Source organism: Haliotis rubra, unplaced genomic scaffold, assembly GCF_003918875.1.
Source record: "Haliotis rubra isolate DU_JTF1 unplaced genomic scaffold, ASM391887v1 Scf379, whole genome shotgun sequence".
In the NCBI taxonomy this organism is placed as follows: Eukaryota; Metazoa; Mollusca; class Gastropoda; order Lepetellida; family Haliotidae; genus Haliotis; species Haliotis rubra.
In genome coordinates this window covers 977,692-992,462 of record NW_025767056.1, presented here as the reverse complement: position 1 = coordinate 992,462, position 14,771 = coordinate 977,692, and the positions used below count along the sequence as shown (strand labels likewise).

General features: G+C 42.4%; 1 protein-coding gene across 1 annotated transcript; it reads left to right on the top strand.

Annotated features, from left to right (window-relative positions):
* The first annotated feature begins 644 nt into the window (after positions 1 to 644).
* Positions 645 to 5,692, top strand: LOC124286201 (perlucin-like). The gene is made up of 4 exons (XM_046722546.1): positions 645 to 726; positions 1,738 to 1,826; positions 4,495 to 4,576; positions 5,471 to 5,692. The coding sequence occupies exons 1-4, from the start codon at positions 663 to 665 to the stop codon at positions 5,689 to 5,691; spliced, it is 456 nt and encodes a 151-aa protein (XP_046578502.1). The 5' UTR covers positions 645 to 662; the 3' UTR covers position 5,692.
* Positions 5,693 to 14,771: the final 9,079 nt, after the last annotated feature.

Genomic DNA, 14,771 nt, shown 5'->3' with positions numbered 1-14,771 from the left:
TGAGTGGGTGAGTCAGTGAGTGAGTCAGCGAGTTAGTGGGTGAGTCAGTAAGTTTATCAGTGAGTGAGTCAGTGAGTCAGTGGATGTGTGAGTGAGTGAGTGAGGTTTTTTTACAATATACCCTCGATATCACAGGGAACACATGACATGGGCTTCACACATAGTACCCACGTTGATGATCAAGCCCGGATATTCGCGTGACGAGCGGACGCTTTAACCACTGGGCTACCCCACCGCCCTCCAAACTGGTGAAGTCCGTGTCCGTCAGCCACGTAGGTAGCTGGAGGCAAACACCGACTGAATAAGCATAACTATATACATAAACATTACTATATACATAAACATAATTTAAATATATACATAAACAAAAACACATCCAACATCCATTTGTGGCAAACCCGGGTTTCCGGCGTGCTGAGCAAACGCATCTAGCACTATCTGGTTGCCCAGAAACAACTACGCCCCCCAAGGTGAGCTAAGTAGTTGTTCATTTCAATCATGAATCATGAAAAACTGATAAACACACCTGTTCCCAACCGTGTGAAAACGGAAGTGAGGGGTGTCACCTGTCCCGGATCTACTCACGTGATTTGAAAGGTAAATACACTTGCTTGTCTTGTCCTAATTGCAAACACCTCGTCGCCGTTGAAAGCTGACAGTTTATGAAAACCATGAGGCTCGAAACCCTGTCGTTCCTGTTGCTGTCATTGGCACCGGTTGTTGCAGGTAACTGTCATCATCATCATCATCATCATCATCATCATCATCATCATCATCATCATCATCATCCTTATTACGTATATATGGCCATGAGGCCAACAGTGCAACATGTGTAAAACAGTAAGGTAGAGAAATGGATATCAGGTAGCTGTCTCCATATACGTAGTTTGATATAACATTCTTCTCCGGTGCCACTGGTAAAGATCCGGGTTAGAACTGATCTTCAGTAGCCCATGCCTGCCGTAAAGCGACTTTCGGGATCGGGTGGTCAGGCTCGCTGACTTGGTTGACAAATGTTATCGCATCCCAGTTGCGTAGATCGATGATTATGCTGTTGATCACTGGATCGTCTAGTCCAGACCCGATTATTTACAAACCACTGTCTTGAAGCTGGAATATTACTGGGTGCGGCTTTAAACAACAAAAAGGATTTACTCATCGGAGATCTGTATCAATCTAGTTTTATCCCATATGCTGCACGTAAATGTCTTCAGATATATATTTTGATTTAACATTTTTCGCCGGCGGGTTCTAGATTGGGCGATTAATGTTTCTGTTTGCTTTACAACGCCTCACTCAGCAACAATCAACCAATATTACAGCCGTGTGAGAATCATTAATTCTGGACCAGTACTTGACATCATGGTCATCTGCCCAAATGGGATACAAGCACCCAAATAGGATACAAGCACCCAAGTCAGCGAGCCTGACCACCTGACCCCGTTAGTTGCCTGATACCAACAATATGGCTAGCTGAAACCCAGTTCCTGACCCCGTTAGTTGCCATTTACCAGCAATATGGCTAGCTGAAACCCAGTTCCTGACCCCGTTAGTTGCCATTTACCAGCAATATGGCTAGCTGAAACCCAGTTCCTGAACCCGTTAGTTGCCATTTACGAGCAATATGGCTAGCTGAAACCCAGTTCCTGAACCCGGAATCCCCCCCAACATGGTAACAACATAAATTATTTCAACATTTAATAATATATGCCTCTGTAAAAAAGGTCAATTTCACAGGCTATCACGGATGTCCTCATGGATTCGTACGGTGGGAGAGATCGTGCTATTTGTTCTCAAGAATAAGCAAAACGTTCTGGGAGGCAAAGGTAAGTCTGTATGACTGAAGCCATGTATATGTGTGTGTAAAACAAAGTGTCAGCCTAGCGCTCGTTGAATCCTGCGCTCTTCGAAAAAGGGTGATGGGTCAACCTAATGTTTGTCAACGCCCTAGCCCCTCAAAACAAGGTGATGGGCCAGCCAAGTGCTTGTTGAAGCCTTCGATCCTCGGGACACGGTGATGGGTCGGCCAAGTGCTTGTTGAAGCCTTTGCTCCTCAAAACAAGGCGATTGGTCAGCCAAGTGCTTGTTGAAGCCCTCGCCCCTCAAAACAAGGCGATGGGTCAGCCAAGTGCTTGTTGAAGCCCTCGCCCCTCAAGACAAGGCGATGGGTCAACCAAGTGCTTGTTGAAGCCCTCGACCCTCAAAACAAGGCGATGGGCCAGCCAAGTGCTTGTTGAAGCCTTTGTCGCTGTAAACATGGTGATGGGTCAGCCTAATGCTTGTGAACAAGGGGCGTAGCTACCATTATGAAAAAAGCCCGGGCTTACACTTGATTGTTGCTAAAACTGCTGGGCAAGCTGTCACTACTATCTAAATATAAAGCTTTGCAACCTATCGGGCTTACACGAAAAAAATGTCTTGCTACGCGCCTGTCAGCACATTTGCTCCTCTAAACAGCGAATTTCAGTCAAGTGCTTGATGAAGCCTTCGCTCCCCAAAACAGGGTGATGGGCCAGCCATGTGCTTGTCAAGGCACTTGCTCATCAAAACATAGTGATGATGGGTCAATGAGTCTAGTGCTTGTAAAAGCCTTTAGTCCTCAAAACATGGCGATGGGCCAGTCAAATGCTTGTTGAAGTCTTCGCTCCTCAAAACAGGGTGATGGGGTAGCTTTGCGCTTGTCAAAGCCTTCGCTCCTCGGGGCACGGTGATGAGTCGGCCTAGTAGTTGTCGAAGCCTTTGCACCTCACAACATGATGATGTCTCAGCCTAGTAGCCTAGTGCTTGTTGAATCCTGCTCTCGTGAATATGGTTGAGGTTGAGACTGGTGCTTGTTGAATCCTTATCTCGTGAACATGGTAGAGGGTGAGACTTGTGCTTGTTGAATCCTTATCTCATGAACATGGTAGAGGGTGAGACTTGTGCTTGTTGAATCCTTATCTCGTGAACATGGTAGAGGGTGAGACTGGTGCTTGTTGAATCCTTATCTCATGAACATGGTAGAGGGTGAGACTTGTGCTTGTTGAATCCTTATCTCATGAACATGGTAGAGGGTGAGACTTGTGCTTGTTGAATCCTTATCTCGTGAACATGGTAGAGGGTGAGACTGGTGCTTGTTGAATCCTTATCTCATGAACATGGTAGAGGGTGAGACTTGTGCTTGTTGAATCCTTATCTCATGAACATGGTAGAGGGTGAGACTTGTGCTTGTTGAATCCTTATCTCGTGAACATGGTAGAGGTTGAGACTGGTGCTTGTTGAATCCTTATCTCGTGAACATGGTAGAGGGTGAGACTGGTGCTTGTTGAATCCTTATCTCATGAACATGGTAGAGGGTGAGACTTGTGCTTGTTGAATCCTTATCTCGTGAACATGGTAGAGGGTGAGACTGGTGCTTGTTGAATCCTTATCTCGTGAACATGGTAGAGGGTGAGACTTGTGCTTGTTGAATCCTTATCTCGTGAACATGGTAGAGGGTGAGACTGGTGCTTGTTGAAGCTTTACCCGTTGAAAACTTGGTGAACGTACAGTCGGGTTGAAGCCTTCGCCCTTCAACACATGGAGTCAGTATATTTCTTGCCAAATCGTTCGCTCGTCACACGAAGGAAGAACATCATTGTCGCCTGAAAACCAGAGTGTTCTATGTCCACTTTTGGTGAAAATTGAGTTTGGAAGCTCAGGGTATGTTTTGCTGCATATTCCATCTCCATGCAAAATGTCACCGTGGTATATAGCCTAGAAAGTGGTTTTACATTGTTTCATCTTCATAAAATAACACAAATTGTTAGTTCTAGAGTATTCTAAGTGGTTATTGGACCAATCAGCAAATCCAGGTTGATCACATGACATGGAGAAGGAACAATCTTGAAGTTATTATCATCATAATAAACACACAAATGGAACATTGTAACATTTATTTATGATTTATTTAATGTGCTTCGTAAGGTATGAAACTAAAACAATTTAAACAAACACAACTACAACCTGGTGCGGGAGACATAATCATCCAGTCATCCTACAATAATGGTTCAGCTGCATCTCTGACACATACAACCCTCTGGTTCTGAAGAAAATTACAAACCTGTTTGTCCGGGAGTTCCATCTCCAAGCGCTTTTCGTTTTCTTATTTATTTCATGAGCTTTAACATACTTTGGGTTATTTGCCAAGTCTTGTGACTTGCACAATTCCAAAGAATCTGATCGAATAGTTTTGAAAATATTATTGTTCTATACTTCAAGATCTATTTTCTCGAAAATGACGTTATGCTGAATTCCTGATTCCACACATGGCAATATATTTTGGTTGAAACGTCTGTATACATTCTGTCCTGTTGCTATGTTATAAATGCATATCATATCATTGACATTTACTCAATTTCCTCGCCGGTTCCTAATAACAAGCATTACTACAAGAAAATCAGTTCCACGATAATTTTGTGCCTTGATGTATCACTTCGCTTGTACTATTGCCATTATAACGAAATCCACTTTCAGCAATATTGTCACCACATAGGAAGTCACCTCGTCATCGTAACTACGAGGTGTGAGCAATACTTTCTCAATAGACAGGCAAAAGGTGAGTCCCCGTCTGATTCCGGCAGTGTAAGCCACATTAAACATCTGTCCCTGTACATATACTGAGCGAAACAAATCAAGGAACACAGGAGAAGTCAAGCGTTCCTTTAAAATTTGGAAACAACCATTTAAAGCGTGTAAAGAGGGGTAAGACCACTCTTCTACCCAGAGTTCCATGCAACCTGTGTAATACCTCTGTCACAGGCTAGAAATGTGACGATTACAAAGTTTTAACGCATTTATTTTTTACGAGTCTACACATCTACTTAAACTTCTTTAATAGAAGTTGATCACTGGATTGTCTGGTCCAGACTCGATTATTTACAGACCACCGCCATATAATGTCTTTCCGTGGCATTTAGAAGTTGTACATAGATGGCCAAGATATTTTTATGGATTAAACTTCTTTCTTATTTCCCTCACGACGTTTCGGTACCATTCCAGGTCCCTTCATCAGGAATGGTCCCGAAACGTCGTGAAGGAAATACCGCCATATAGCTGGAATATTGCTTAATGTGGCGTAAAACTAAACTCACTCACTCAATCTTTAATATAATGGTTTTCTTTCACTGAGGAAATATCCAATTACGTGCAACACTACTTCGATTTGCGTAGCGATCCTATGTTTACATAGATTATGCGGCTACACGTGCTGTCATCGAAGCCCTATGCAGTGCAAGCGATGGAGTCACTTTGGTGTATAAATATGGACATATTTTGTCATAAACCTGAGTGTCGCCTGACCTGACCTGAGGATGAGAAATCGTGTTAACACATCGGTAACCATTCAAACGAGGAAAGCAGCCGGTGTAAACGATAAACCAGAATTTAACTAATTAAAATATCAAGATCGCTTGTCGTGGAATATAGATATTGGTTAATTTGCATATTTTAGCAAACGTCTACTGGCTTGGTGCTACCGACATCCACAAGGAAGGTGTTTGGAAGTGGGGTGATAGCCATGTGATGGTCTACAGCAACTGGTGTCCAGGACAACCAGACAATGGTCATGGAACCGAACATTGTCTTCAGATGTTGAAGACAGACTGGCAATATCAATGGAACGATGACCAATGTTACAACAGGTTTCCCTTCATTTGTGAGAAGGAAGTGTAAATCTCGCTGCTTTTACCACAACTTCACTGTGGGTTATTAAAGTGATTAAATCGAAAATGTATTCTGTTTATTTTGTTAGATGCTAATACCCACCAACTGAACTTCAACATTCACCTGAATCCAGGTCACTCGTTCTCCCCTCCACACAACCGCGCACGCCCACACACACACAAACATATCTCGCACACACACACGTCGCACATACCCAGACATACTCGTAAATACGCACACCACCACCTCACCCACTTAATACTACACTCTCTCAAAAAAGAAACGCAACCCCTATCTAAATATCTGACATCATTTCTAGAATAAAGATGGAGAATGTAAATTAGAATTTTCTTCAAAATACTGTTAATACGTTCCCATCTGATCAGTATAAGCTCCCAAACGGAACCATTTTCACACATGATGACCTTTGTATCCGTGTTATTTGAGAAAGTGCGAAATTGTCATGTACAAAATGCTAAAAAGCCTGTTGCACGTGCAAATCGTTGAAAACACAGTTCATGTAGAGGGTTTTAAAAGCACGCGTAGTTTGTAATTTTTCTCTCATAATTTGCTCTGCAAATCAAGTTCGAAAATGCCCCGTTTGAGTACAGCAAATCGAAATATTGCCATTGGTCGCATTGAGGCCGGGGAAAGCTTTGGAACAGTTGCCCGTCATCTAAACGTACACAAAACAACAATCTCACGACTTTGGAATCGTTACACACAGTTCCATGCAATTGAAGATCGTCCCAGGAGCGGTAGACCTAGGATCACCACACCGGCTCAGGATCGCTTTATTCGACTCAGCCACCTACGTAATCGGCATGCCACACCCACCATCACTGCAACACAGGTGCCAGGTTTGAGGAGAGTATCGGCCCAAACCATCAGGAACCGTTTACATGAGGCAAATTTACGTGCAAGAAGACCAGTTGTTGGGCCCGTCTTGAAACGCCAACATCGACGCCAACGTCTCAGGTGGTGTACTAACGTAAGGAGATGGACCCTAAGAAACTGGAGAAGAGTCTGGTTTAGTGACGAGTCTCGTTTTCTTCTTCAACGACGTGACGGTAGACAACGTGTCTATAGACGAGCAAATGAACGTTTTGCACCGAACTGCGTTCGACAGGTCGACAGATTTGGAGGAGGAAGCATCATGGTATGGGGAGCCATGTCTTACAACCAACGGTCAGACTTGGTCATCATTCGTGGCAATTTGACGGCACAACGGTACATTGATGACGTCTTACAGCCACATCTTCTGCCGATAATCGACCAACAGAGGGAGTTGTTTCAACATGACAATGCCCGCCCTCATACAGCTCGTGCAACAGTGGCATTCCTACAGAATTCAAACGTCAACGTGATGCCGTGGCCCTCCAGATCGCCAGACATCAATCCTATCAAACATCTGTGGGACCAGATGCATCTTCGTGTTCGTGCACGTACACCACAACCGCACACGTTGGTTGAACTGGCCGCAGCACTCCAGGAAGAGTGGAGAGCAATCCCCCCAGGAAAACATCCGCCGTCTGATTCGTTCTGTTCCGAGGAGGTGCACTGCTGTGATTAGAGCTCGTGGCTCTACAACGAGATACTGAAGACAACGCCCCCCTAGCGTAAATTGAGAGTTCGATACTGACCTGCATTAACTGTTACCTTATACCGTGCTGTCCTAAGGTTCACCATGTCAAATTTCATGGCATTATCTTTAAAAATACAAATGTAATAATCAGTTAAAATTGATATAAACATTACCAAAAAAAACAGGGGTTGCGTTTCTTTTTTGAGAGAGTGTATTATGAATTATTGTTCAGCGACTTGAATGGGTGAGTCGTTTCCTAAAGCTAGCAATGCCTCAGGGAAACCTATGTGTACCACTTTGGTAGCAAACTATTCTATTTAATCTGACGATTTTCGTTATTATATCTAGTTGACTATATTTCGGATTCACACACACACCGCCGCCACCAGTACGCCAAATGTTATTATGTTTTACGCAAAAAAACCTGTGAGTAAAATTAGGTCTGAATGTGTGAGTTTCAATAAGGTACCAATAACCTACCAGTAATACAGAATGTGTGAGTTTCAATAAGGTACCAATGACCTACCAGAAATACAGAATGTGTGAGTTTCAATAAGGTACCAATGACCTACCAGTAATACAGAATGTGTGAGTTTCAATAAGGTACCAATGACCTAACAGTGATACAGAATGTGTGAGTTTCAATAAGGTACCAATGACCTACCAGAAATACAGAATGTGTGAGTTTCAATAAGGTACCAATGACCTACCAGTGATACAGAATCTGTGAGTTTCAATAAGGTACCAATGACTTACCAGTGATACAGAATGTGCGAGTTTCAATAAGGTACCAATGACCTACCAGTAATACAGATTGTGTGAGTTTCAATAAGGTACCAATGACTTACCAGTGATACAGAATGTGTGAGTTTCAATAAGGTACCAATGACCTACCAGTAATACAGAATGTGTGAGTTTCAATAAGGTACCAATGACTTACCAGTGATACAGAATGTGTGAGTTTCAATAAGGTACCAATAACTTACCAGTAATACAGAATGTGTGAGTTTCAATAAGGTACCAATGACTTACCAGTAATACAGAATGTGTGAGTTTCAATAAAGTACCAATGACTTACCAGTAATACAGAATGTGTGAGTTTCAATAAGGTACCAATGACTTACCAGTGATACAGAATGTGTGAGTTTCAATAAGGTACCAATGACCTTCCAGTGATACAGAATGTTTGAGTTTCAATAAGGTACCAATGACCTACCAGTGATACAGAATGTGTGAGTTTCAATAAGGTACCAATAACTAACCAGTGATACAGAATGTGTGAGTTTCAATAAGGTACCAATGACCTACCAGCAATACAGAATGTGTGAGTTTCAATAAGGTACCAATGACTTACCAGTGATACAGAATGTGTGAGATTCAATAAGGTACCAATGACTTACCAGTGATACAGAATCTGTGAGTTTCAATAAGGTACCAATGACCTACCAGTAATATAGAATGTGTGAGTTTCAATAAGGTACCAATGACCTACCAGTGATACAGAATGTGTGAGTTTCAATAAGGTACCAATGACTTACCAGTGATACAGAATGTGTGAGTTTCAATAAGGTACCAATGACCTACCAGTAATACAGAATGTGTGAGTTTCAATAAGGTACCAATGACCTACCAGTAATACAGAATGTGTGAGTTTCAATAAGGTACCAATGACCTACCAGTAATACAGAATGTGTGAGTTTCAATAAGGTACCAATGACTTACCAGTGATACAGAATGTGTGAGTTTCAATAAGGTACCAATAACTTACCAGTAATACAGAATGTGTGAGTTTCAATAAGGTACCAATGACTTACCAGTAATACAGAATGTGTGAGTTTCAATAAAGTACCAATGACTTACCAGTAATACAGAATGTGTGAGTTTCAATAAGGTACCAATGACTTACCAGTGATACAGAATGTGTGAGTTTCAATAAGGTACCAATGACCTTCCAGTGATACAGAATGTTTGAGTTTCAATAAGGTACCAATGACCTACCAGTGATACAGAATGTGTGAGTTTCAATAAGGTACCAATAACTAACCAGTGATACAGAATGTGTGAGTTTCAATAAGGTACCAATGACCTACCAGCAATACAGAATGTGTGAGTTTAAATAAGGTACCAATGACTTACCAGTGATACAGAATGTGTGAGATTCAATAAGGTACCAATGACTTACCAGTGATACAGAATCTGTGAGTTTCAATAAGGTACCAATGACCTACCAGTAATACAGAATGTGGTACCAATGACCCACCAGTAATACAGAATGTGTTTTCAATAAGGTACCAATGACCTACCAGTAATACAGAATGTGTGAGTTTCAATAAGGTACCAATGACCTACCAGTAATACAGAGAATGTGTGAGTTTCAATAAGGTACCAATGACCTACCAGAATGTGACCTACCAGTAATACAGAATGTGTGAGTTTCAATAAGGTACCAATGACCTACCAGTAATACAGAATGTGTGAGTTTAAATAAGGTACCAATGACTTACCAGTGATACAGAATGTGTGAGTTTCAATAAGGTACCAATGACTTACCAGTGATACAGAATCTGTGAGTTTCAATAAGGTACCAATGACCTACCAGTAATATAGAATGTGTGAGTTTCAATAAGGTACCAATGACCTACCAGTAATACAGAATGTGTGAGTTTCAATAAGGTACCAATGACCTACCAGTAATACAGAATGTGTGAGTTTCAATAAGGTACCAATGACCTACCAGAAATACAGAATGTGCGAGTTTCAATAAGGTACCAATGACTTACCAGTGATACAGAATGTGTGAGTTTCAATAAGGTACCAATGACTTACCAGTGATACAGATTGTGTGAGTTTCAATAAGGTACCAATGACTTACCAGTGATACAGAATGTGTGAGTTTCAATAAGGTACCAATGACCTACCAGTAATACAGATTGTGTGAGTTTCAATAAGGTACCAATGACTTACCAGTGATACAGAATGTGTGAGTTTCAATAAGGTACCAATGACCTACCAGTAATACAGAATGTGTGAGTTTCAATAAGGTACCAATGACCTACCAGTTATACAGAATGTGTGAGTTTCAATAAGGTACCAATGACCTACCAGCAATACAGAATGTGTGAATTTCAATAAGGTACCAATGACCTACCAGCAATACAGAATGTGTGAGTTTCAATAAGGTACCAATGACCTACCAGCAATGCAGAATGTGTGAATTTCGTTGTGATGGAGCATTTGATGGATAAGGACCACCCACCTCCTTGGTTAAGTGGATAAAGTCTTTGTATGAACAACAGAAGGTCGGTGGTTTGATCCTCTGGCGACGTCAAATGACGTAATGCCAAATGACGTTACTAAGCAAAAGTCATTACACTGCCTTTCGTTCAACGTTAGAACGATAAAACAATGACTGGGACCTTCGGTGTTTTGAGTTAGGTGTCCATGATAACTAAACTTGCTATTTTGTTGGATTTGTTAGTTAATTAGTTTGCTTGTTCGTTCTTTAACGCCGCACTCAGCAATATTCCAGCTATATGGTAAACAGTCTGGACCAGACAACCCAGTGATCAACAGCATGAGCATCCACCTCCGCAATTATGATATGATAACATGTGTCAAACATGTTAGCCTGACCACCCGATCCCGTTAGTCACATGGGTTGCTGAAGACCAATTCTAACCCGAATCTTCACGGTATATAAGAATGTGTACTTCACTGTGAATGTGTAATCCCAAACCAAACACGTTACATTTGACCCCTTTCTAAATTTCATTTTATACTACGTCGTTCTGGTTATGTTCTTGTTTCAACTTGGAACAGTGTGTTTACAGGGATGTTCTCCGGTGAACCGACGGGGTGGCTTGTAACAGCTTGATTGTTCACGTTAAAGTGACACGAGTTTGTCGGGTAACCATGACAACTAGATCCTGAAAGCTGCAATGTCGCCAACATGACATTCGCTGTTTCACCAGTGTTCTGACTACGCTTGTTTGTTGGTTGTTTAAGGCCGTACGTAGTAATATTCAAGCTATATGGCGGCGGTCTATACATAATCCAGTTTGGGCCAGACAGTCCAGTGACCAACGGCAGCATGATCATCGTTCTACGCAATTGGGCATTATTACTTGTGGTATCACTTAAGTATATGTGTATTTCCTTCTTTTGCGATTTATCTTTCCGATGCAAAAACAAACAAAACATTGGTAGACAACTGCTGTTCGATTATCGCTGTTACACCCCACCCCCCACCCCCTTGTGTTGACTGGCTGTTGACTTTATTCGCCACCAACTATTTCAGTTATTTCCTGACAAAACCAATGCACCAAGTGCATGTTTCGAATAGTTATTTACTGTATAAAATGCTCTAAATCGACGATATTCTGCTTTGTAATTTACGTACAACCATGTACATGAGTGGCCTAACCTCAGGGAGTGAGGTCAGGCGAAATGGGGTTTAACGTCGTACTTAAGAATATTTCGCTCATATGACGACGTGCATGCGTGTCTATGTGTGGCTGCTTGTATAGCCCAGACTTAAGCTGGTTTTATGGTGCTAGCACACTGAGATACCATGCCGCATGGGTACCCCACTCTGACAAATTATACTGACACTGAGCCGACCAGTCCTTGTTGTACCCATTAATGCCGAGCGCCAGGCAGGGCACCAACAAGTACCATATTTTAACGTCTTTTGGCATCACGTGGCCGGGCTCAGGAATGAACATGACCCGTGAAGATCCGGGTTAGTATAATTGATCTTCAGTTACCAATGCTTGTCGCAAGAGGCGACTAACGGGATCGGGTGGTTATACTCGCTGACTTGGTTAACACATGTCATCGTATCCCAAGTGCGTAGATCGATGCTCATGATGTTGATCACTGGATCGTCAGGCACAGACTCGATTATTTACAGACCGCCGTCATACCACTGGAATATTGCTGAGTGCGGCGTTAAACAACAAACAATCAAATCAAATCAGCGGTAAAACATCAGTACGCATTCATCCATGTCAGATTGCCGCGGGCACCACGTGCTGTTCTGCAGGTGGCTGTTCTGTCGTTTGCTGTTACGCCCTCGTTGTTACTGTGGACAGGATAGAAACATTTACATGTTGGTTTGTTAAACAACTTCTCTTGACATTCCTTCACAACATCAAATTTCACATGTAATAAGGGCGGTGGGGTAGCCTGATCGTTAAAACGTTCGCTCGTCACGCCGAAGACCCGGGTTCGATTCCCCACATGGGTACAATGTGTGAAGCTCATTTCTGGTGTCCCTCGCCGTGAAATTGCTGGAATATTGCTAAAAGCGGCGTAAAACCAAACTCACTCACTCACATGTAATAAGGTGTAGTGTAATTATGAACTTCTATGTTTCATAATATGTTAAACAATATGACAATAATCTTTGGTGTATTTATTTTATCAAACGGACTGCATCTTGAACACGTTATGGATAACGACTTCTTTATACTTCTTTATACGATGTTTCAGAGCCAATTCTTGCTTCTTCATCATCAACATGGAAATGAGGAAACAAGTGAGAACAGACAGTACAGCACCATCCACCTCACGAAGGAGCAAGAAGTAGCCCTGAAACGTCTTATGAAGAGTGAGTGAGTGAGTTTAGTTTACGCTGCTTTTAGCAATATTCCAGCAACATCACGGCGGGGGACACCAGAAATACGCTTAACATATTGTACCCATGTGGGGAATCGAACCCGGGTCTTCGGCGTGACGACCGAACGCTTTAACCACTAGGCTACCCCACCGCCCTAAACATGCAAACTAGGCCTAGGCGGGCTATAATGGTCACCATACACGATGCTGGTCTTCTGGTAACTTGAGATGTCGTAACAGGTAATAGCAGAGTTGAGCTGAGTTGAGTTGAGTTTTACGTCGCATCGGCATTATTTCAGCCATATAGAGACGAGATCAAGTCTGAATACTTGGACATTTTAAGCACAAAGCTTAAATGAGTTGGGGTTTTAAAAACGTATTTATATCTCCCCTTTCATGTACTACATGCACGATATATTACACTTGGAAAGATTGTTTCACAATGAATACCACTGCCAGATAACTATACCATGCAGACGGGATTTGAACCACCGACTATTCGCTCTCCAGACAGACACCCTACCCACAACACCATGGAGGCAGCGATGAGTTGAATATGTGATGAGGATGGGATTGTAACGTGAGATCTGTTTGTTCGTGTATTGTTGCACTCGGTCACTGATTTTGCAGTGTTGTTTGTCTTCTAACGCCGCCCTCAGCCATATATCTGTACATAATGGAGTCTAGTCCAGAGTTTGCTATAATCGACATCACGAGCATCGATCTACGCAGTAGGCATGCGATTACATGTATTAGCCAAGTAAGCGAGCCTGACCACTCAATCCCGTTATTCGCCTCTTGAGACAAGCATGGGTTGTTAAGACCAATTCAAACGCGGATCATTTGCAGTGAGTGCGCCACATTGATTAACGGTGGTGGGGTAGCCTATTGGTTAATTAAGCCTCCGCTCGTCACGCTGAAGACCAGGGTTCGATCCCCAGATGGGTACAATGTGAGAAGCCAATTTCTGTTTTTCCCGCCGTCATATTGCTGGAATATTGCTAAAAGCGGCGTAAAACTAAACTCACTCACTCACTCACTTTCATTGATTACTGTGCCGTAAACATCATTCGTGACCCACTCGTGTTATTCCGGGATAAGCCGAATCTTCCAGGAGGTTACGGTACCCGAGAAGTTCCGGGTTAGAATGAACTTTCAGTTACCCATGCATGTCGTAAGAGGCGACTAACGGGATCGGGTGGTCAGGCTCGCTGACTTGGTCGACACATGTCATCAGTTCCCAATTGCGCAGACCGATGCTCATGCTGTTGATCACTGGAATATCTGGTCCAGACTCGATTATTTACAGACCTCCGCCATATAGGTAGAATATTGCTGAGTGCGACGTAAAACTAACCTCACTCACTCACTCCAGGAGGTTACGGTCAGGAACGATTGGTGACGAATGCTGATGTGGAAACCTGCCCCACCACATGGACGGACGGAATTAGCGGTCGGGCAGACGGGTAGATGGTTGGATGAATTTAATATAACATGAATGAAAGAAATATAGAAAAAATAATGTTTCAATGCAAATTATTGCTGAAGAAATACTTAACAATATCCAATGTCGTTTTCCTGTATATATGTATAATCTGGCTTCCATCCATGTCCCTATGTCAGCAAACATTTTCCCATAAGGCCCAATTGCAGGTAGTATAGTGATCTTCTTCTTTCCAACATGAAAAATAAAACCACAAATACAGCAGCAGTGACGATATTTATGTGAAATCCTAAATCCTGATATTTGCTTGAATAGTTATGATAACTGGATTACAATGTACACGTCCAGCTGATGATGGTCCAACTGGATTCATTGATGATGTACTAACAGCATTTCTTCATACAGCAAATGAAGTACGACAAATAAGGGAGGTGACTCTAT